Source organism: Microcebus murinus, chromosome 7 (genome assembly GCF_040939455.1).
Source record: "Microcebus murinus isolate Inina chromosome 7, M.murinus_Inina_mat1.0, whole genome shotgun sequence".
Taxonomy (NCBI): Eukaryota; Metazoa; Chordata; class Mammalia; order Primates; family Cheirogaleidae; genus Microcebus; species Microcebus murinus.
In genome coordinates this window covers 25290263-25312717 of record NC_134110.1, presented here as the reverse complement: position 1 = coordinate 25312717, position 22455 = coordinate 25290263, and the positions used below count along the sequence as shown (strand labels likewise).

The 22455-nt window shown below is 59.1% G+C and overlaps 4 protein-coding genes and 1 long non-coding RNA gene across 9 annotated transcripts; 3 read left to right on the top strand and 2 right to left on the bottom strand.

The window, feature by feature from the left end:
• Positions 1 to 745: 745 nt before the first annotated feature.
• On the top strand, positions 746 to 3206 carry CYC1 (cytochrome c1). Its single transcript, XM_012760098.3, has 7 exons — positions 746 to 925; positions 1542 to 1738; positions 1823 to 1949; positions 2034 to 2191; positions 2281 to 2441; positions 2712 to 2812; positions 2901 to 3206. The coding sequence occupies exons 1-7, from the start codon at positions 797 to 799 to the stop codon at positions 3003 to 3005; spliced, it is 978 nt and encodes a 325-aa protein (XP_012615552.1). The 5' UTR covers positions 746 to 796; the 3' UTR covers positions 3006 to 3206.
• A 1019-nt stretch (positions 3207 to 4225) lies between these two features.
• On the bottom strand, positions 4226 to 8869 carry SHARPIN (SHANK associated RH domain interactor). Of its 4 annotated transcripts, none has more exons than XM_020288749.2 (9): positions 8271 to 8856; positions 7811 to 7985; positions 5529 to 5666; positions 5309 to 5450; positions 5116 to 5224; positions 4883 to 5036; positions 4671 to 4805; positions 4461 to 4589; positions 4226 to 4382 (listed from the first exon to the last, which is right to left on the bottom strand). In XM_020288749.2, the coding sequence occupies exons 1-8, from the start codon at positions 8466 to 8468 to the stop codon at positions 4531 to 4533; spliced, it is 1110 nt and encodes a 369-aa protein (XP_020144338.1). In that variant the 5' UTR covers positions 8469 to 8856; the 3' UTR covers positions 4226 to 4382; positions 4461 to 4530. The 4 variants fall into 4 exon arrangements, with proteins under 4 accessions (XP_020144338.1, XP_012615551.2, XP_075861046.1 ...); XM_012760097.3 differs by having other exon boundaries at positions 4687 to 4805; positions 8271 to 8842; XM_076004931.1 differs by lacking the exon at positions 4226 to 4382 and having other exon boundaries at positions 4883 to 5008; positions 8271 to 8869.
• A 184-nt stretch (positions 8870 to 9053) lies between these two features.
• MAF1 (MAF1 negative regulator of RNA polymerase III) lies at positions 9054 to 12171 on the top strand. Of its 2 annotated transcripts, XM_012760099.3 has the most exons (8): positions 9054 to 9440; positions 10179 to 10304; positions 10410 to 10538; positions 10607 to 10772; positions 10912 to 11033; positions 11118 to 11237; positions 11400 to 11522; positions 11645 to 12171. In XM_012760099.3, the coding sequence occupies exons 2-8, from the start codon at positions 10222 to 10224 to the stop codon at positions 11664 to 11666; spliced, it is 765 nt and encodes a 254-aa protein (XP_012615553.1). In that variant the 5' UTR covers positions 9054 to 9440; positions 10179 to 10221; the 3' UTR covers positions 11667 to 12171. The 2 variants fall into 2 exon arrangements, with proteins under 2 accessions (XP_012615553.1, XP_075861047.1); XM_076004932.1 differs by lacking the exon at positions 11400 to 11522 and having other exon boundaries at positions 9072 to 9440.
• On the bottom strand, positions 11945 to 12911 carry LOC142871915 (uncharacterized). Its single transcript, XR_012920128.1, has 2 exons — positions 12865 to 12911; positions 11945 to 12300 (listed from the first exon to the last, which is right to left on the bottom strand). It is a non-coding gene; the product is annotated as an uncharacterized LOC142871915 (long non-coding RNA).
• Positions 12297 to 21549, top strand: WDR97 (WD repeat domain 97). Its single transcript, XM_076004933.1, has 22 exons — positions 12297 to 12429; positions 12622 to 12758; positions 12891 to 13522; positions 13632 to 13753; positions 13946 to 14884; positions 14968 to 15204; positions 15286 to 15376; positions 15541 to 15673; positions 15766 to 15887; positions 16083 to 16140; positions 16261 to 16410; positions 16505 to 16762; positions 16907 to 17032; positions 17115 to 17198; positions 18076 to 18525; positions 18609 to 18791; positions 18886 to 19083; positions 19157 to 19278; positions 19352 to 19514; positions 19867 to 20318; positions 20404 to 20465; positions 20539 to 21549. The coding sequence occupies exons 1-22, from the start codon at positions 12306 to 12308 to the stop codon at positions 20733 to 20735; spliced, it is 5040 nt and encodes a 1679-aa protein (XP_075861048.1). The 5' UTR covers positions 12297 to 12305; the 3' UTR covers positions 20736 to 21549.
• The last annotated feature ends 906 nt before the right edge of the window (positions 21550 to 22455 follow it).

The window sequence follows — 22455 nt, the reverse complement described above, 5'->3', positions numbered from 1 at the left end:
GAATGAGGGCATTCTGCTACCTTCAATACCAGGAATGTAGGCTGTTGCTTTCAAGATTACTACTGACCTGGGGAGCAGGGTTGAACCCAGGAAAGTTAAAACACCACAAATTTCGCTGTTCTTCCTGATATTCATCTATTTTCTTAGATACTCGTTGGGATGCTGAAATTCTCTGATTAATTTCTGTAGTTTGAGGAAAGTTGATTCTGACAATTTTAGCTGGTTATTTCTTGCTTTTATTGGACAGAGGGTGGACAGATTTTCAAAGGTCCGTTTTTGCTTATTACCGGCAGTAGTTTCTTCAGGGACTTTCGCTGTCCTGCTCATGACTCCTGCACCCGTTTCCAGGCATAAATTGTGCTTAATACATCCTTGCCGAAGGAATGACGAAGAGCACAGGTCCAGGCCCAGAGGAGAGGGCTGGGCAAGTGGGCGCTGCAGTCCCTAGGCTCCCCGCCTGCTCACACTGCCTGCCCTAGCCTGGCCCTTATGAGACCGCAAGACCCCCAGGAGAGCCACCCTTTGCGGCCCGGGGCCTGCCCACAGCCGCAGACACAGCCAAACAGGCAAGCCCGGAGGGAAACCCGTTGTCACTGCAATAGGAAAGCGACTAGACCCCCTTAACTGTCAGTTTCCATGACAACCAATAAAAGAGCGCAGCTAGGCGGTGCCAGGGGCCTGACGGACAAGTCTCGGCAGGCCCGGTCCACCTCGCGCTCTCCGGCTCTCGCGAGGTTTGGGTTCGAGTGTAGCCCCAGGGGCTGACGGGAGCGGCGCCGCGCAAAAGAGGGCCAAGATGGCGGCAGCAGCGACTTCGCTTCGCTGGGCGGTGCTGGGCCCGCGGGGCTCGGGACTCCCGGGCGCACGTGTCCCGGGTCTACTGTGTCGCGCGCGGCCCGGGCAGCTGCCGCTGCGGACTCCTCAGGTGAGCGCTGTGCTGGGCCCCGGCCTCCGCGCGGCCCCGCAGCCCTGTGAAGGTCATGGCGGGGAGGCTTTGGGCGCAGGCCGGGGCAGTGGGGACGCGGTCTCAGCCACCTGGCGCCCCGGATCTCCGCTGCCTGCTGACCTTCGGCGCCCGGGAGCAGGGCCAGGCGTACACTCCTCTGAACCGCAAGATGCTTTGTCCTTATATGGGGGGTGCGGCGTAGCGGGTTCGCTGCCGGGTGCGGGCTAGGGGCTTTCCCCGGAGAGTGCGCCCAGGACAGCTCTTGGCGCCGACCGTCCAGACTGTCTCGCGTCCTGAAGTGACCCCAGCCTGACCTCAGCCAGCTGTTTGTGACCTTGACCTTCTCCCGCATCCCTTGACTACTTTGGCCTGACACTGGCTCAGAATCCAAGAACACATCTCACACCCCATCCTCAGAGCCGAGTCACGATCTGGGGGTCAGCAGCGGAAAGGACTGGGGCGGGCAGTGGGGCAAGGTGTGCTTCTGGCACTCTGCAGAAGTGGCCAGTGCTGGGTGGAGAGGTGGGCGTTGATAGGCAGATACCCAGGTAGGGCTGGGTGGTGTCCTGGCAGGCGCTGAGCGGAGATCTTGCAGGCAGTATCCTTGTCGTCGAAGTCTGGCCTTTCCCGCGGCCGGAAGGTGATGCTGTCAGCGCTCGGCATGCTGGCGGCAGGGGGTGCAGGGCTGGCCATGGCTCTGCATTCTGCTGTGAGTGCCAGTGACCTGGAGCTGCACGCCCCCAGCTATCCGTGGTCTCACCGTGGACTCCTCTCTTCCTTGGACCACACCAGGTATGCGGTTGTTCGGCTGGGGAAGTTTCTGAGTGGAGTGGGAGGGGTGGGATCTTGAGTGCCCCTAACTCTCTTTCTCTTTAGCATCCGGAGGGGTTTCCAGGTATATAAGCAGGTGTGCTCCTCCTGCCACAGCATGGACTACGTTGCGTACCGCCACCTGGTGGGCGTGTGCTACACGGAGGATGAAGCTAAGGCGCTGGCTGAGGAGGTGTGGGGCCTGGGGTGTGGAGGACTTAGGCCTGGGGGCTCCCACCGTGGTGGGATGGCACGGTTGTGAGGCTCTTGTTGGCAGGTGGAGGTTCAGGATGGCCCCAACGAGGATGGGGAGATGTTCATGCGTCCAGGGAAGCTGTCTGACTACTTCCCCAAACCATACCCCAACCCTGAGGCTGCTCGAGCTGCTAACAATGGAGCATTGCCCCCTGACCTCAGCTACATCGTGCGAGCTAGGTACATGGGCTGCCCACAGGGTGGTGCTGGAGAGGGGGAGGAAGGTCTGACTTGTGCCCTGGGCTGAGGAGCCATGGATCTGGTCCCAGGCACGGTGGTGAGGACTACGTCTTCTCCCTGCTCACTGGCTACTGTGAACCACCCACTGGGGTGTCGCTGCGAGAAGGCCTCTACTTCAACCCCTACTTTCCTGGCCAGGCCATCGGCATGGCCCCTCCCATCTACACTGAGGTCCTGGAGTTTGATGATGGTGAGAGGCTTCCCTCTTGAGATTGGACCAGCTAAGTCTTTTCCCATCCTGCTGGATATTTCCCCTACATTCCTGGTCCCAAGAGGTCCCACCCCCTTCTTGGTTGGGGTATTGTCTAGGCATTTCTGAGGCAGCTTTTGGGCTCCTTCACAGTCCTGGGGGTGGGTCCTAGCCCTTTGAAGCCTTGGGTAGGGGTCAATCTCTGTTCCTAAAAGGGGGTGTGCTGAGAGTGTATGACCCCCTAGCCCTCACCACTCCTCTTTGGCCCAGGCACCCCAGCTACCATGTCCCAGGTAGCCAAGGACGTGTGCACCTTCCTGCGCTGGGCATCTGAGCCAGAACATGACCATCGCAAACGCATGGGGCTAAAGGTGAAAGGGTTGGGCAAGGGCCAAAGTGGGTGTCAGGTGCTGGAAGGGTCCCTCCTACCTCCCTTCTCTGAATCTGTATTGTCCCCAGATGTTGATGATGATGGGCTTGCTGCTACCCCTGGTCTACGCCATGAAGCGGCATAAGTGGTCAGTCCTGAAGAGTCGGAAGCTGGCATATCGGCCACCCAAGTGACCCTGTCCAGTGTCTACCTGTCATTCTACCTGAACAGGCCCTCCAGCCCAGGAGCCATCCCGGACCTGTTCAGGCCTCAGCTGGCCACTCAGCTAAACCCTTCTTCATCTGGGACAAGAGGGAAGGGGGCAGGAGGCCAGGCTCTAGCTCCAGATCCTCCTTCAGTCCCCATCATGGGAATAAATTAAGTTTCTCAACATACACATTTGAGCTATTATGTGAAAGCAATACAGGTTTGCAGGGGACTCTGGGTCAAGACCCTTATGCTTGGAGTTCCCAGGATGTTCACACAATGTGGCCAGCATTGTCCTGCACTAACTGGTAGCTGGGACAGAGAGAGCAGAAGGCTAGAGGAAGTGGCAGTACTCATCAGTGTGAGGTATGTACTGGCACAGGTAAAAAAGGCGGGTCAGGCTAGATTTGCTTCGGGGGCCCAGGGACCTTTTGGAACAAGTGGCCAGTGTTGATATTGAACCACTTGGCCTCTATCCTGATGGCAGCCAGGAGCCTCAGCAGCATTTCAACAAGGGAAAGTCCTGGTCTAGACCAGAAGCTGTTCCTGGGCTGGGCCCAGAGAAGGATGGCTCCCAGCCATGTTAAGGGATCAGGCAGGCAGACGAGGGCACCTGTAATGTTCCTAGCTGAATAGTTGAAGGTGCTGTACACTAAAGAGGGGCACATGGTAGAGGAGGTATCAGGTAGGGTATTTTGTCATGGAATGGCACGTCCTAAGCAGTCCATAGGGCAGCCGGGTGGTGGGTCCAAGTCGGGAGGGTGGCAGTAGCACAGGGCCCTAGTGCAGGATTCCCAGTTCCTGAGCATCCCTTCCTTAAGATACCATTTCTATTGTCATCTTGGCTGGAGGAATGGAGAGAATTAGGGGCCAGCCCCTAGCAGGAGCAAGAACTAAGTAAGAGAAAGGTGGTGCTGACAGGGCTGAAGGCAAAGGAAGAGGGGTTGCAGGCCTGGGGGACCAGGGTGGAAGACAAGAGACCAGATCAGTGCTGGAGGGCAGGGCTCACAGTGGCCTGGGCTTGGAATGTGGAACAACCCAGCAGCCTCAGGCCAACAGTCAGCAGCCAGTTAGATCCTTACAGGCCTCTGGGGCCTGCGAAGAAGAGACCCTGTGCCATGTTCCCATGACCACTGGGACTTGGAGTCCAAATCCACTCTTCAGCCCCATCCATCTCTGCCAGAGACACTGTGAAGGGGACACTCACTGGTTCATAAATGTATTTAATGACTCCAGCTTGTGGCCATTCCCCCCAAACCTGATGGATCTGTCCCTGATGAGCAGTCAGCAGAGGTCCCCTGACCAGCTTGGGAGTGGGCTGAGACCTCGGGCCTATGAAGGAAGAGCCCTGCTTGACCTGTAATCTGCAAGGAGGAGATAGAGTCATTCCTGGGTATTCTGCCCTGTCCATCCACTCACCCCCTACTCCCCACCCCCAGTACCTTTGCTGGCTGCTAGGTAGAAGCTGCTGGAAGGGAGTCCCAAGTGCAGGGCCTTTGGGTGCTACACATCTCACAGCCAGGGCGGCTTGGGGTGTTGATGAAGGTACAGGAAGGACAGGGCCAGCCGAGCTAAAGAGGTGAGGAGATAGTTGCTGTTTCCCTGTTGTCTCATGCCCATGGACACCCAAGCCCTGCCCACCCCTGCCCTACCTGGTCCCTTGCCCACCTGATGGGGGCTGGGGAGGCTGGAGGTGGCTGGCTGGAGGGATTGAAGCAGTACCATTGATGGGGGAAACAAGTGTTCTAGTTCCCCATCCACCTTCTGGGGGTGCTGAGGGCTGCATCCTATGGCAAAGGGTGAAGCTCAGGACTGTCTCAGGCTGTATCCCACCTCCCTCACCCTACCCCCATCAAGGACTGACCTGGGGCTTCTCGAGGGGCTGAAAGCAAGTAGAGGTAAGCAGGGTCCCCATCCTGCCATACCCCATAGGAGGCAAGGCTGCGCTCAGGCACACACAGGCACTGCCCGATGATCCAGCGTTGCACAGCTGGTGGGAAACCGAACTCAGAAAACACCTGGGGCCAGGGCATCAGAGCAGGCAGTGTCACCCAGGGTCCCCTGTCCTCAGCAGGGCTCCCTAGACCCTGTGCTCACCTGCTCCTGGAGGGCTGCAATGGTACAGCGGGGGTAGACCTGCAGCACAACGTGAGCAGAGGATGCAGAGGATGTAGCAGATGCTGCATCTTCAAGTGTGACCTGCAACCTAGGGCAGAATGTGGGTAAGGGAATGGAAGGGGAACCTGGGAGGGTTGGGAGGGCAGGGTAAGGAAGAAGTCCCAGGCCTTACCTAATGGGACCAGGTGGGAAGCAGGCCTCCTGGAGCTGGACACTAAGGGCATTGTGATGCTGGGCCATGATGGCTGCAGCTTGGGCTGCCCCCTTCTTGTCCCCACCTGCAATGGCCTGGGCCAGGCGCCCCGCCAGGTCTTCTGTAGGAAAAGGAAAGGACAGCTGTCATAGCTGGGCACTGGCAGCCTACCCTAATCACCCAACCTACCTGCCCTTACCTTTCTCCATCAAGTCCCCAGGGCTCTGGGAAAGATCTGCCTCAGGTTGCAGGGCCTTGAGTGTCGTAGTTTCAGTGGGACTGGGCAGGGAAGCAGGGTATGTTTCTAGGCCCAGGGCTGGTGTTGAGCTGCCACTGCCTAGGAGGGAAGATGTGAGATGGTCTGTAGTCTCCACCCAGGCCTCTCTGCCCTCAGGTTTCCCCCAGGACCTTTGCTTCTGCTTCATCTGGGTCCATGCCAGGTCCCTGCTCAGGCAATACTTCAAGCCACACCTTCCCCTCCCAGCTTTGGCTCTTGCAAACCCCTCAGAGGCCCCTGCCAGACTCCTGTTGGGGTTAGAGCTGTGCTTGGCTTATCCTTGGGACTGGAGTCCTTCTGAACCCTTCTGCTAAGTGGTGCCACTTGTCTCCCTCCACAGAAGCCAGGCCACTCTTCTGGCCCTTTCTGGCAGCCAGGGATGCATGCACCCTCAGATTCACAGCAGAACCAAAGCAGGCCCTCAGGCAGGAGCCTGCAGTCAAGGTGGCCTCTTCTTGGTATACTCAGGGACCTCTCCTGTTCTGAGCTGAACAGAGAACACATGTGGGCTGCCTGCCCTGGGCATCTTTACAGAACTGGGCATGTTGCTGTCTCTCTTCTTACCTTCTACTTGAGGCCCAGCCCACTGTAATGGGGAGGTCCCCACCTAATGCTGACACAGCTCCTATCATGGCCACAGGCCCTTGGTATTCTGAACTATGTCTCCACTAAAATAAGCAGGGCCCTTCAAGCACCCAGCACTCACTGCCTGGCCCTGGCCCCACTGAGGCTCAAAAGTCCCTGTACCTGCACCTGCACACACTTGCCTCAGATGTTTTGTGTTTGCTACTCCCTTGGCCACATGGTTCATCATGCCAAGACCTTCAAATTTCATTCACAGGTCCCCTTCTCCATGAGGCCTTCCCTGCCACCCTATTTTAAATAGTAGCCTTCCCTTCTTATTCCTATAATATTTAATACAGTATTTAACTAATTTAAATTAAACTAATTAAATTACATTTAAGTTAAATATTATTTAATTAATATTTAATATAATATTTAACAAATTTACTGTACTTATTTTATGTGTTGGCTTCCCTCTAGAAATGCAAGCTCAAAGAGGTCAGGGAAGGATTTAAGGTTTTGTTCATGATAAGTGCCTAGTATACAGAGCAGGTGCAGAACACACAGATTCAGGGAACAAATGAAAAGAGGCCCTTTACCATTTTAATTTTTTTTTTTTTTTTCTGAGACAGTCTCTCACTTTGTTGTCCAGGCTAGAGTGAGCGCCGTGGCGTCAGCATAGCTCACAGCAACCTCAAACTTCTGGGCTCAAGCAATCCTTCTGCCTCAGCCTCCTGAGTAGCTGGACTACAGGCATGCGCCACCATGCCTGGCTAATTTTTTCTATAAATATTAGTTGGCCAATTAATTTCTTTCTATTTATAGTAGAGATGAGGGTCTCGCTCTTGCTCAGGCTGGTTTTGAACTCCTGACCTCAAGCAATCTGCCCGCCTCAGCCTCCCAGAGTGCTAGGATTACAGGCGTGAGCCACCACGCCCAGCCCCTTTACCTTTTTAAACACTGAGTTGCCCAGGCCTTTTCTACATCCCACTGTCTGTCTTTCTACCTCTCTGGCAGCTCTTCCTCCATCTCATTTGTGAGCTGTCCTTCCCCTCCCTGGCTGGACCCTCTTCTCTTCTTGTTTCTTTCTCCTGGTGACCTTGGTTGACCTCTCCTCCCAATATTCATCTCTCCAGAGCCCCAGCTCCAGCTCAGATGTGTGAGAACCCAGCCACCTCCATGTCCTCCCACACAGGCCCTCTGTTGGGGAACCCTGCACTATACGGTCCCCTCCATTTTTCTCAGGCTCAGCTGATACCTCTTCCATTTAAATAGCCATGAAACCCAGCTAATTCCATCTTCTAAGCCTCTCTGGAAACAGCCTTCTCTCTAGCCTTATGGACATCAACTCACCTGACTGCAGAAGTCTGTTTTCAGTAGCAAATATCTGAGTCTGTCATTCTCCCACTGCTCTGGAGATAATCTGCCTCCTCACTGGAGCCTCAGGCCTTGCTTACTCTGCCTCTCCACACTTGTCTGATATTCCAGGCTCCAGCCTCTCAACCCCTTCTCCTTTCCTCCACCTTCTCCCTCATGGGAGCCTTCCCAGACCCCCAGAGTGGGAAGGTGGGCCCAGCTTTGTCACCCAGGACTGAGGGGCCAGGACTACTCTAAATGAGTCTACACTCCAAGGCACTGACCATTCTGTCCCTCCATGGTGGCACTTCGGACCAGGGCTGCCCACCGCTGAGCGTCCTGAGAGTTGAGGAAGTGCAGGCTGAGGGTTCCAGGCCCTCCTGGTGGAGGCTGCAGCTCATGCTGGATGGGGCCGCGGATGGTGTAAGAGACGGACTCCAAGGGCCACTCCAAACTGACCTGAGGATTGGGGAGCCACCCCACACAAATGATGAGCAAAGGAATATGAGGTAACATTTATAGGCCATGTACAAGGTCCTGAGCCCTTTACGCTTATTTTCAAATCTTCACAATAATCCCGTAAAATAGGTACAGGCATTACACCCATTTTACGTACAAGAAAACAGAAGCAAAAAAAAGTAATTGCTCAAGAGCATCCAGATGGCAAACAGAGACCTGGCCTCGGGCTCCGCGCCCCGCCTGGGCCGATCCGACTGAGCTCATGCCCCCTCCGCCCCAACTCACCGCCCCGGGGCCCGCGCCCAGCAACTCCAGCCGGAAACGCCCCGGCCGCTCGGGGTCTGCGCTCAGCTGCAGCCTCCTCAGCTGCGCCTCCGCGTCTGGCCCGGAGCCCAGCGGCCTCACTGCGGCGTGCACAGCAAGGAACACTGCGGCCGAGCCTGGGTCCGAGTCGGCCGCCGCCCCTCCCGCGGGCGGCGCCATCTCCAGTCCAGCCTGGTTTCGGCCTTCCGAGCCGGCTTCCGTCGGATCCGGCAGCTCAGCGCCTCTGCCGGCTGGAAACCAGAGTTTCGAGCCTGGGGTTCCGGGCTCAGCCAGAGCGTTGGCGCCTAGGACGAGGCCGAGTGCGGCGCACCAACCGAGCCTGACCCGCCCGCTTTTTCCAGGAATGGGCACGGCCCGAGGTGGCCGAGGCGGTCACGTTTGAGCTGGGCCTCGGAGGCAAAGAATCGGGGACCCAAGCAGCGGCCACAACTGGAGGATGGGCGCGGCCTCTTCGCCTCGGAGGCTGCAGCCCAGCAGGTAACTAACCACAGCGCTGGGCAGTAGCCGCACGCCGCGCCTCTTTCAGCTGCGCCGGGCAGCCCCCGCCTCCGTGGAACGGGGCCAGCCCCTCAAGGGGCGGGGCCAACGAGGCTGCGACCAGTGAGCGCCGGGGGGAGGCGGGCTTGCACGGTGAGGAGAGTGACAGACAGGCTCCTGAGCCAGTGGGAGTAGAAGGCATGACTGAGCGGCGGGTGCCATGTCCAATGGCCACTCGGGATCCAGATCCTAGAGGCTAGAGCGGGCCATTCAGAAGCGTGGGGCCGGGCCTGGCGGACGCTTGTTGTTGTCCGGCCGGGAAGGCGGAGGTCGGTCGCTCGCTCGGTTGCTGACTCGCTAGGGCGCTCTGTGGCGGTCAGCGGCAGGTCGGTCGCGAGGGCGGGCACTGTGCAGGGGGGCGAGGCTATGTTGTGGCGGCAGCCCGGACGGGCCGGCAGGGCCGGGAGTAACGGGACGTCGCCGCGGAGCTTCTTCCCCCGGATGCAGTGCGGCCCGAGAGGAGGCCGCGGCGCCGCCCTCCGGTCCTGAGGAGCCCGCGCTACGCGGAGTCTGCCCCGCCTGCGCACCAGTATCTACTCAGAGCGATCCGGCCCGGTCCAGCCCGGCGTGGCCCGGTCAGCCCAGCCCAGGCAGGTGGGTGTTTGCCCGCTGCCCCGCGCTGTCCCGGGCGGCCGGAACCGCAGCCCCCAGCAGGCCTCGTGCGGCGCGCTGCCTCTTGGGATTTGTAGTTCCGCCACTGTTCGGTGGGCGCCCCTAATCCCGGCTCGCGGGCACGGCCTGGTGGACTCCGCGGGGCCTCCCTTCGCTCCATAGCTTCCAGAGAAACTAGGTGCTTTTGCACAGTAGAGCAGAGGAGCCTATGGGGTTCCACTCCCTCTTGCTAGAAAGCAGCCAGAACAGGGAAAGAGCCCGTCCAGGTGACCGCAGGTCTCAGAGCCCCAGGTGTCCTGGTTCTCAACCAGGATGCGAGTTCTTACCTAGGCTGAGGAGCCCAGTTTGGCCTGAGGAAGCTGCAGCGGGAATCATGTCCCTCGCGGGCTCAAAATGACCCCCACGGTGGGTGGGGGCACTTTCCGGATGGGGTTGGGGAACGTTGAGGAAGAGACTAAGCCCCAGGGTGAGAGGATCCCAGGGGAGGCCTCCCAACCTGGTCCCAGAACTTAGTGGCTTGCAGGGGGCGTGGCTCAGCTTGAGCCTAGATTTGCCACCTTCAGGTAAGGGGATCTCATCAGCTAGCAGACCAGGAGAGGGAGGGGACCTATGTGGAGCCAGACTCGGTTTGTTTACAGCACCTCTGCTTGGGGAGTAGGAGGGCTGAAGGCAGAGCCCCATGGGGCCTGATACCCATAGCCTGGCCTCCCACATCCTTAGGCAGCACTAGCCCCTCTGGAGCACAGAACCCTTCCCCAAGGACATGAAGCTGTTGGAGAACTCGAGCTTTGAGGCTATCAATTCGCAGCTGACTGTGGAGACTGGAGATGCCCACATCATTGGCAGGTGAGGCCTGAGGTTCTGGAAGCTGGCATTTCAGAGGGCACTCTGCCCTGGCCTATGAATCAAACCTGGGAGGCAATGTTCCATGATCCTTCTTGCATCCCATAGGATTGAGAGCTACTCATGTAAGATGGCAGGAGACGACAAACATATGTTCAAGCAGTTCTGCCAGGAGGGCCAGCCCCACGTGCTGGAGGCACTTTCCCCACCCCAGACCTCCGGCCTTAGCCCCAACAGGTAAGCCGAGGTGGAGCCTACCCCTGGGGGACTAGGGTGGTGGGCTGGGCTGATGCTTGTCTCTACAGACTGAGCAAGAGCCAAGGTGGTGAGGACGAGGGCCCCCTTAGTGACAAGTGCAGCCGCAAGACCCTCTTCTACCTGATTGCCACACTCAACGAGTCCTTCAGGCCTGACTATGACTTCAGCACAGCTCGCAGCCATGAGTTCAGCCGGGAGCCCAGCCTCAGTTGGGTGAGGGTCAAGTGGAGGGAGGGGACCCACAGCCCCACAGCCATCCTACTGCCCTCCCCCATTTTTTGTCATCCTTGGGCTCCACCCAGTCCAGCTTGCTGTCCAGGGCCCTTGTCAGCCTGACTGTGACCTGCCCTAGGTGGTGAATGCAGTCAATTGCAGTCTGTTCTCTGCTGTGCGAGAGGACTTCAAGGCCCTGAAGCCACAGCTATGGAATGCAGTGGATGAGGAGATCTGCTTGGCAGAATGTGATATCTATAGGTGGGCTGGCATCCCTGCAGGTGGGCCCCCAAGGTGCGTGTGGCACTTGGGGCCTCATGCCACTTCTCACCCCACATTTTCCAGCTATAACCCAGACCTAGACTCAGACCCCTTTGGGGAGGATGGAAGCCTTTGGTCCTTCAACTACTTTTTCTACAACAAGCGCCTCAAACGAATTGTCTTCTTCAGCTGTCGTTCCATCAGGTGGGCACCATCTGCCTCCCTTCCCCCAGCTCCCTGTTAGGCCCACACAATTTCCCTAGCTATGCCCACCTGCTCATGACTTTATTTTCCCTGGACATCCTCCCTGGAGCTAGGCAGGCCTTGGGTAGGCGGTCCTAAGACTGGTTTCCCCTCCTTCCCCAGTGGCTCCACCTACACACCCTCAGAGGCAGGCAATGAGCTGGACATGGAATTGGGGGAGGAAGTGGAGGAAGAAGGCGGAGGCAGTGAGGGCGGGGCCGAGGACACCAGCACCAAGGAGGACAGGTGTGTGATGGCGGCTGTGACTGGGTCCTTAGAACCTGGAGTGGGTGTGACAGGGTGGAGGGCCCTCTATCTGGTCTCAGTGGTAGCTCCTCAAGGCCTGCTGTATGCCAACCCTTGCCCAGGGTCCCAGTGATGTGTATGTGATGAGAAGAGACCCCAGCTTCATCCAGCTTCAACCAATGCCTGGACCTGCTCACCTGAGAGGCCCCAGGTCCTCCCCAGCTGCTGGCCAGACCCTGGCGCTGCCACAGTCTCAGCGCTGTCCAAGGCCACACCGGCCTGGCTGTTTGGCTCCAGCCTATGGATGTCCACTCACCCCCACAGGCTGCTGCCCATGCTGTGGCTGGACTAGATAGACAGCACGGGGCCTGGTGGGAAGAGTGACTGCCTGCCTGCCCAAATGAACTGCCACAGGCAGGGACAGCTGGACCACAGAGTTTATTTTTGTATTTTGTACTGGGCCTGCACACTCCAGCCCAAAGGGCAAATGGCCTGAGGCCCGCAATCAGGCCCCAGCGGTCATCGGCTCTGGTCTTGGGCTGGCTCCTGGCGCCCACCTGTATCCCCCTCACCTCGCCCATTTGACCGCGTGCACTGAGTGTCAGTTTGCTGCAGCTCATTCGTTTCCAATAAAAGTTTCTGTGATTTAGTGTGGACCTGAATGTGGCTTGGGGGTGGGGCCTGCGTCATGGGTGTGGCCGACGGCGTCTGGTATCCTAGCAACAGCCACTGCTTCCGCTGGGTCCGAGAAGCTGTTGAGTGCCAGGACCCACAGTCGCTGAAATGGAGGCAAAAGTGTTGGATGCAAGCAGCTTTTCAGAAGGCAACAATCCGATTCTGGACCCATACCTGTATGACGCAGACAACTTTGACTTCCCAGACCCTGGGCTGCTCGCAGAAAAGAATGGTGAGGGGCTTGGCCTCCTCCCCCAGGTGCCGCCAGGGAGCAGACTGTGGGCTCAGGTTCCAATCCAGGGAATGAACTCCCCTGGGCAGTCCCCGACCAGAAAGAGCTCTCGGAAGTGTGTTTCCAGCTGCCCCAATTTGCAGGGTTGGGGGCCCTAGGCCATGGGTGACCGTTTCTAACTCCTGCTCACAGAGTTGTCTTTCACGGAGTCGTCACCGCCCCTTCCGCTGTTTACCAACAGCCAGTGGTGGCAAACCAAGACCCCGAGGGCCCATGCCCGCCAGCTGTGGCTGCTTCTGAGGGCAGGCCTCCACGACATAGTGGAAAAGGTGCGGCTCGCCCTGGGCATCTTCCTGAAGCCTCTCCAGATCTGGCCTTTCCCCCAGGGGTTCCCAGCACCAACTCCACCCTGATAACCCTCATCCCAACCCTTACCTGCGGGTGTGCCTGTCCCAACGCAGGAGAAGAGAGCCGAGCTGCGAGTCGCGCGCTTGACGCACGGGCTGGAGCCGCTGCGCCGCCTGGAGGTGGCAGCCGGGCTGCGCTCCGTGGCGCAGGACCCAGTGGGCGGACGTTTCGTGGTGCTGGACGGCGCGGGCGTCCTGCACCTGCACAGAGAAGATGGTTGGGCACAAGAGAAGCTGCCAGAGCCAGTGGCACTTACTGGGCTGGTGGCCGTGCTGGGCCCGCTGGGCACTGTGGGACGCTTTGTAGGCTGGGGCCCCGCGGGGCTGGCCATCCTAGGGCCCAACTTCAACTTGCTGTGGCTAAGCCAGCCGGGGGTGGGCTGGGCACCAGGATGCGAACCCACCTGCTGCCTGCCAGTGCCCGACCGAGGGCTGCTGCTCGTGGCCCAGATGGGTGGCAGCCTGGTGCTCTGGAAATTCCGCTTAGGTGGTCGTCGCCTGGTGCTCCATGGATCACCACCACTGCAGCCGCCACCAAGCCCAGTGGGCGAGCTCAAGCGTCTGGCTCTGGAACCAGCACCTCCCCATGAGGCCCTGCGCTGCTTTGCAGCCTACGGCTCCGCCGTGGTCACTTTCGATCTGCAGGCCTGGGCTCTCGTGGATGTGCGCAGGGATCTGCACAAAACGTGAGGGGAGGTCTACTAGCGAGAGCTGGTCACAGGCAGGGGCACAAGCCGCCCATGTACAAGGCTGTGCTAAGTCTGCTGGCCATCCCCTCCCATTCCCCACCTACAGCACCATCTCGGACCTGGCTTACTGCAAGGAGGTAGAGGCCATAGTGACGGCTTCCCTGGACAGCACAGTGAAGGTGTGGGAGGCTGACTGGCAGATCCGGATGGTGTTCGTGGGCCACACAGGTGCGCCGCACCAGGGCAGGTCTTAAAGTGCATTCTCTATCCACCCCAAGCTCGATCCTCTGCCTTAAACAGCTCTGGGCCATCCAGTATCTTCACTGGCTCTGGCCAGGCCTCTGCGCTGGCTGCAACCTGGGCTGACACCTCCCCTTCCCTCTCCCTAGTGCTCTGGAGTGACCCGCGCCCCTCCCACAGGCCCAGTGACGGCTCTGGCCGTGCTCCTGAACTCGACCTTGGTGTTGTCAGCCTCGCATGACGGGACGCTACGCACATGGGACTTGCGGGCAGCAGCACAGGTGGGCGAAGTGGCGCTGTGCTCCTGGGGCCAGGACGCGTTGTCTGGGCGCGTGAGACATCTGCTGGCGCCCATGGGCCCGGGTCAGCCTGTGCTCTCACTCTGCACCAGCAGCGTGGAGCTCTGGCGCGTGCGCGAGCTCTATTCGCCGCTGGTGCAGCTGCCGGCACCAGTGCTCCTTCTGCAGGTTGCGCCCCCGTTGCCGGCGCCTGCTTACCCAGCGCCGGCATACCCGCCGCTGCCCACGCGCCTCGTGTGCGCCTGTGCTGACGGTTCGGTCTACCTGCTGTCGGCTGTGACCGGACGCACTGTGAGCGCGCTGCTGCTGGAACCCAGTGACTGCGCCGCTGCAGTGGCTTACTGCCTGCCGCGCGAGGCGCTGTGGCTGCTGACGCGTGCGGGGCACTTGGTGCGCGCCAATGCGGCGTGCCGCCCCATGCTTGTGCTGTACCGTGTGCGTCCTCTGGCGCCCCCGGCGCCTCAGCCCTGTTGCCTGCACCTGTACAGCCACCTCGCAGACCCCCGCAGCGCATTCACCTCCTGGGAAATCGTGCGCCAGCACAGGGGCGAAATGCACCACAGCACCATGCCCTGGGCCTGGAAGGACAAAAATCGGTGGGTGCTGGAGCTGGTGAGGACCGGCCAGGCGGACGTGGCGAAAGGGCCGGCACCAACAGGCTCCATCGCTGCCCACAGGTACCTACCCGTGGTTGGACACACAGACGGCGCGTTGTCGGTGCTCGAGTGGGTCTCATCGAATACTGTCTTCCATACAGAGGCGCACAGTCCAGGCCCGGTCACCGCTATTGCATCCACCTGGAACAGCATTGTGTCTTCAGGTCAGTACCTCTCCTACCCACGTGGCCGGCCTGGGAGACCCTTCCCACCCCCAAGGCCCAGCCCTGGCTCCTGCTGCCTGCAGGCGGAGACCTGACCGTGAAGATGTGGCGGGTCTTCCCATACGCCGAGGAGAGCCTGAGCTTGCTGCGCACCTTCTCTTGCTCCCACCCAATCGTGACACTCTGTGTGTTAGGCAAACGTGTCACTGTAGGCTTTGAGAACCCAGACAGTGCTACCTATGGCCTGGTGCAGTTTGACCTGGGTGACAGCCGGCGATTTGACCACCGGCCCCAGGACGACCCCATGGACCACATAACTGGTGAGGGGCAGAGCCAAGGTGGAGTCTAGGCCAGCAGGACAGCAAGCTGCTCTGCCCCCTAACACTGAGCCCCATCCCCAGGCCTGTGCTGCTGCCCCTCCCTCAGGCTGTATGCCTGCTCCAGCCTGGACTGCACCATCCGCATCTGGACTGCTGAGAACCGCCTGCTGCGGTGGGCTGGGGCCCAAGGGAGGGCTGGGCTGAGGGGCAGCTGACTGGGCTCTTGTATCTGTGCCCCTAACCAGCCCCAGTGGCTGGAGGGGAGAGAGGGCCTTGCCCCCGCCTGTTTCCCTCTGTGGAACAGTGGCTGGACTCTAGCCCCGGGTACCCCTCCAGGCTCCTGCAGCTGAATGGTGCCCCTCAGGCCTTGGCCTTCTGCAGCAACAGTGGGGACCTGGTGATGGCGCTGGGCTCCCGTCTCTGCCTGGTATCCCATAGGCTCTACCTACCCACATCCTACCTGGTTAAGGTGCGCAGTGAGGACACGGTGGATGAGGTGGGGCTGCTGCAGGCAAACTTGGCTCCCTAGGCCAGGGACCCAGGCTCCTTTCCCCTGCCCAGAATCTGTGCTGGAAGGCTCCTGACATGGTGGACGACCCTCCACTGCCACTGACCAGCCAAGAGTTACTGACCTCCGCCCATCTGCAGAGGCTTGCCAACCTACACTGGGCAGCCAAGCTCAGGTCTAATGGCAGGCCCACTCGGCCATCGGGAGGCCCCCACCCAGCCCTGCTGGACCAGCACCTGGCTGCGTGCCCCACCATGAGGCCCCATCCCAGCCCTAGCATCCTTATTCCTGGCTAGTCCTTATCCCAGCCACTGCCCCAACCCATTGATATGCCACTCAGTGTCCCACCTGTGCCTGTCCCCATCCGCAGTGCTTCCTTGTCCTTCATTCATGAGAAGGCACCAACTCAGCAGCCAGTGGTGAAGGAGGTGGGTAGGTTCTCCTTGGCCCTATCCCCTGCCCAGGCTTAGGGCTGGGATTCTCATGGTTGCCTGGGCAGCATGTCCCAAGGCTCAGAAGAATGAGTTAACCTCTGACCACTATCTTAGGACTTGAAAACCCTAGTGGACCGGGATCAAGACCTTGAGCAGCTAAGGCTGGGACTAGTGGTCCCAGCAGCCCGCCCCACACCCTCCTGGCAGCATCGCCAGGAAGCCTTCGACAATTACCTGCGCCTGATCTATGGTTCTGGCCTGCTGGTGGGTGTGGGGCCTCTCCCAGCCCAGCCCTGACCCTGGCCCCTTCCCCTACCCCCCAGGCCTCTGACACAGCATCTGGTCCTACCCCTCCTAGGGTGTGCAGTCTGGAAGGGAGTCCTGGCAGTGGGACACTGGGACCTTCACAGTGGAGAGAGAGATCTGGGACATGTGTGACCTGCCCAGAGCTGGCCCCTATCTCTGGCAGGCTGGGGTCAGCACTGAAACCCAGACAGCACCAACAGCCCTGCCCCCTCAGGACGTCAGGGCCCTGGGCCAGCGCTTTGCCCGCCCTCCTCGAGTCACCTTGCCCATCCCACCCACCTACCGAAGGGTGCATAGCAGGGCATCCCAGGTGAGCCCCTGCCCCTCCCCCTCATCCTATCTCAGGCCCCTCCCCACCCATGCCCTGGCCTCAGGTCCTACCTCTGCCCCTACCCTGACCTCAAGTCCAGCCCCACCCTGACCTCAGGACCTGGTGACTCCTCCTACACCCTAGCTTCTGGCCCACTCCTCCCTGAGCCACGACCTGGGTCTCAGTCTGGATCTGCAGCTGCAGTGGGAGCAGCTCCAAGAGACGACAACCATGGCTCTGGATCCATCGTTCTCCCACCTGGAGCACAGGGTGAGAGGGACTTAGGCAGGTGGCAGAGCTGGAGGGGTGCTGGGAGCTGTGCTCTGCTCTGAAACCCCTGTCCCATCCCCAGATCCCTCTGCTGCAGAAGAGACGGCCCACGGATCCTCCCTCTAAACTTGGGGGCTTCTTTCCTGCCACCACACGGCCTTATAAGGTGATACCCCTCCCCACTCCCCCAGAGGCACCCCACTTCAGGAGTCCTACTTATTGTGTACCCCATCTCCCTTTTCCTTGCAAACCTCTGTGTCAGAATCTGACTTGGGCGCCATACCCACCTGCAGCCCAGAAGGCCAGCTTTAGCCCTCCCCTCCCTACCCTTCACCCCTGCCAGGCCCAGTTTAGGTATACAGGGGCTCCCTACTGCTCTGGGAGCTGAATGCCTCCCAGGCCTGAGCCTGGCCTAAGCCAGGGCTCCAGGGCTCCCAGAGCAGACAGCAGGCAAAGCCAGAGCCTCTGCTGGCTGCTTGTGCCTGCACAGCCCACTCCTCAGTAGAAGTGCTGGGTAGGGTGGGTAGGGCCCCTTTGAGCTTCTCCTGGAAGACCAGGGTCCCTGTTTTTTAGGGGACCAAAATATAGGGGAGCTGACTATCTTCCTACCCTTTCCCACACCAGATGCCCAGGCAGGCTTCAGGCCATGCCCCAGCATAAGTCTGGCACCGTCACCCACTAAGGTGGGCCCTGGACCCTTCTGGCTTGGGCAGCACCATCAAGCCCCCCTTTGCCAAGCTCCTTCCTTCTTATCCTGTCCCCTCCCATGCTTCTTATATATGTCCCTGCTTCAGGGCTGGGGTCTGAGTGCTGTGGGGAACACATGGGCATGCCAGGCTCCCTGGGACAGCTGATCCTCACTGACCACCCTGCCCCCTGGTGTCTCAAGGCTCTCCCTGCTCATCTGTGTGTGGAAAGCAGAGACTGCTCACCCAGTCTAGCTCTTGCAGGCCTGGTGGGCACGGCAGCTGGTTGTGGAGGTGACTCCAGTGTTTGGACTGGGGGAATTCAGGCTCTCAACCCCTGGTGTGCTCTACCTCCAGCCCTGCCCGAATCCCATCAGCTTCCCTGGCTGCGTACCCAACTCTGTGGTACTACAGCAGATGTGGCTGCCTGCAGAGATCGGCCACCTGGGGTCCCTGGCCCAGCTTCCCTCCCAGACGAAATGCAAGGCAAGAGGGCTGGGCTGGGTGGCAGGGCTCAGGAGGGCTCCTCTCTCCCCAGCCCACCAGATGCCACATCTTGCACTCTCCCTTCTGCAGCTGCGTGTGAGCCAGTACGACATGTGGCTGCATCGGCGGCGCAGCAGGCGGTTCCGCACCCCGTGGCCAAGGAATGTCACCCAGTGGTTAGGAGAGGAGGAAGATGAGGAGGAAGAGGAGTGGGAGGAGGAGCTGGACCTAGAGGCTGACTGGGAGGCTTTCTTGAGCCCTGAGACGTCACAGGCTGACCAGGAGCTGGATTTTTTCCAACCGGGTGAGGTAGAGGTACAGGTCCACCCCCAGGCCACCTCGAGGTGGGGCTCGGCTCTGAAATTCAGAGAGGCAGGGACTACAGTGGCCCCCACTCCTTCTAGACCTCTTCGGACTTGACCCTGCAGCCCTTCTATGAGGCCGCCAAGACCAAGCCCTCCCTTCACCCCAAGCACGACTACAGGCGTTCGCTCTGGGAAGAGCGTTTTGGACATCTGCCCAAGTTCCTGCAGTTTTTGGTCTGCCAGAACTGGTTCAAAAAGCTGTTCCCCATCTTCACCCTGGAGGTTTGGGGCTGACTGGGAAGCATAGGCTAGGGTTGGGGCAGGGGCACACCTCGTGTGGAGTGGGAGCCAGGGCCTCGGCATGCCCACCCCGCAGGCATACCCGGAGATGGGCACAGTGACAGGCCTGGCCTTAACGCTTATGGACCTGCTGAAGGAGGTCACATGGATGGACCGTGTGCACATCCTGCGTGCACTGCTGAGGCTGCTTCCTGACATGAGCAGCATCCTCCAAATCCAGCTGCAAAATGTGCTTGTGCAGTTGCTCAACATGGACCAGCCTCCCAGCCTCCAGGTACACTCCTTGACCCACCCCTGGCCCCCCTTCCACAACACCCACCAAGCATGCTTTCCTTATCTGTGCTCAGGATGAGACTCAGAGGCTATTCGTGATGCTGGCGCTGCAGCTGCTCCTGGCCTGCTCCCTGGAGTCCCGAGATGTGGTGCTGGAGCTTATGTCCTACTTCCTCTACTCCCCAGCCTCCTGCCAGTGAGTGTCGCTCCCGCTGCGTCCCCCTCACCAGCTGGGAGGCCTCTGAGTAAGCCACATGTGTGTGTCCTAGGCCAGAGCTCAGGAAGCTGCTGGACATGCTGGGCCTTCAGGATCCAGAAGGCTTCCTGTTCAAGGAGATGCTGACCTGGGTGAAGGACTCTGATCTCAACTCCAAGGCTATGCTGCGTAGACGCTGCTGTGAGAAGCTAGAGGAGCTTATCCAGCAGCTGCAGGTCTGGCCGGCAGGGCTGGGTGGGCTACCTGCGGGAAACTCTTGCCTTCTCCGAGGCTTTCCTGAAGTCCTGGGGGAGAGCCAGGTGAGGCCAGCAGGCTCTGTGCCTCACCCAGCTCTGGACCTGGAGTCATCCTGCCTGATGAATCTCTGGTCTCTTTGTCAGAGGAGGGGGAGCCTCTCCCCTGGGCTGGGGCTCAGGCCGAAGGGAGTCTTGGTGTCTGTGCAGGGGCTCCAGGAGCAAGGGCACTTCCTCCCCACAGGTGGAGACCTTGCAGCCACCATCCGTAGCCCACTTGTCTGTGGTGCTGCCCAAGGTCTCAGATAGTACCTTGAAGCTTTCCTCTCCCAAGAAGACCACATCACGGGCTTCGATGGCTTCGATGACATCCTTGGGCACCTCCTGGTCGACCTCAAGCATGTCCAAGAGGCTCCTGCAGAGCTTGGAGATGCCCCTGATGGTGGTCTCACCTGCGCAGCCAGACCTGGCTGGCCTAAAGCTCCAGACCGAGCAGCTGCTGATGCAGATGAACATCCAGCACACCCAACGTGTGCTCGCAGACACACTGCAGAGCTTCCCTGAGACCGACCTGTACTCCTCAGCGCCCTCCACGCTGCCTGAGGTGCTGCCGCCACTCGAGAAGACAGACTGGTCAAAGTCGCAAATACTGGACCTAGGCCTCATCGACATGCTCAACTTATTCTGCAAGCAGCAGCGGGCACGGCAGCATAGCTTGATCCCAGAGGCTGAACTCCCACCCCTGATGGTGCCCAACACGGTGGTGCCACCAGCTCGGGATCATTGGTGCGCTGGGTGCGGGCATGGGCATGGATGTGGGCAGCGAGGGCCAAATGGCCAGGCCTGGCTGAACCTGCCTCCTTACCCCCAGGCACCACCCCATCATGAGGCTTCAGGAGGCCACCATTCAGAAATGTGGGAGGAGATTGAGGGGTGAGTGGAGATGGGGGCGGAGACAGACCTGGCCCCACCCCTACCCACCACCTCACTTCATCACTTGCCCCAGGCCAGATGCCATCCCGTGCTGGCCGCACCCTGGATGGCCCCATCCGGATGTTGAAGCTGCCGCTGCCACGAGTGGAGGTGCGGCCTTTCCCCCCAGGCTGGCCCAGGCCTGCCCACTCCCAGCCCCCGCTGCTCCTACAGCCTGCCCTGCAGCGCTACTTTGTGCTAGATGACACAGACCCTAACAGCTACAGCTGAGCTGGCTGGTGGCCATGCCCTCCACCCCCGCACCCTTCACTCCACCTTCCCTTCACCCCAAGTTGGCGAGTGGCAGCCTGCTTAGGTCTGCCATTGGCCTTTGGCCAAGGCCTGGTCTGGAATAAAGTCAAGAGGCTTCAGCAAGCTCGAGGCCATTTTCTCTCCTGGAGTGCCCTGGGGTGGGCAGGGAGGTCTGGCCAATGGCCTAAACCTGCAGGTAGCTAGTCGCATGTGGAAGGTGGGAGCTGGGGCATGGTCAAGTCTGTGGTGGGTCAGCATCTGGGACTTGGTCAGCATGTACCGAGCAGTGTTGGTGCTAGAAGTGCCTGTCTAGGTACAAAGGAGACCCATAGAGTGGGGAGCACGTCCTCTCACACACTCAGCCAAAGATTATTGGTCATTCACTGGGTGTTGAGATCAGAGACTGACCTTAGCTATGGTTCACAGGCCAGCCAATGGCCAAGAGTGGAAAGGAGTGAGGAAGGGTGTGGGTGACCACAGCTGTGTGTGGAGCAGGTGCCTTTGGTGTTGATCACATGATTACAGGCATGAGCCACCACGCCTGGCTCTTACCTTCATTCTGGAAAGGAGAAGAATTGATGAAGGAACCACATGCCTTCATCTGAGAAGCAGTAACGAGGCAGCATCCATTTGACCCTTCAACTTAAATGTTGTGAGAGATGGACCTTGTGAGGTGTGAGTCCCAGAAGCCCTTGCCGTCATGGCCTGCAGGAGACTGAGAAGACTGCCCGTGGGGTCCTTGTGCACAATAGCTGTCTAGACTGCTTTTAGAAAGTTTCCCCAGCTTTTTATATCCCCCTATTGGCTTGTCTAAGCAGTGATTTCTTTCCTGTAAGTATTTTCAGCTTCTTTTTTTCTTTTTGAAGACAGAGTCTCGCTCTGTTGCCTAGGCTAGAGTGCCATGGCATTAGCCTAGCTCACAGCATCAAACTCCTGGGCTTAAGCAATCCTTCTGCCTCAGCCTCCTTAGTAGCTGGGACTACAGGCATGTGCAACCATGCCAGGCTAATAGAGTGCCATGGCGTCAGCCTAGCTCATAGCAGCCTCAAACTCTTGCGCTCAAGCAATTCTTCTGCCTCAGCCTCCTGAGTAGCTGGGACTACAGGCATGCACCACCACGTCCGGCTAATTTTTTCTATATATTTTTAGTTGGCCAATTAATTTCTTTCTATTTTGAGTAGAGACGGGGTCTTGCTCTTGCTCAGGCTGGTTTTGAACTCCTGACCTCGAGCGATCCTCCCGCCTCAACCTCCCAGAGTGCTAGGATTACCGGTGTGAGCCACTGTGCCCAGCCTATTTTCAGCTTCTGACTTCAGAAGTTTATTCTTGGTGGCTTTATGGTTAGAATTGGTCTTCCATACCTAGCCCATTATCTCCAGACTATGCAGGGGCACTTGTCATGGGACCACGAGTGGGCAGTTCTTTCCTAGGCCAGGCAGGGCCAGAGGGGTAGACAGTGGGAGACTTGACTTTTTTTTTTTTTTTTTTTTGAGACAGAGTCTCACTTTGTTGTCCAGGCTAGAGTGAGTGCCGTGGCGTCAGCCTAGCTCACAGCAACCTCAAACTCCTGGGCTCAAGCGATCCTCCTGCCTCAGCCTCCCGAGTAGCTGGGACTACAGGCATGCGCCACCATGCCCGGCTAATTTTTATATATATATATCAGTTGGCCAATTAATTTCTTTTCTATTTATAGTAGAGA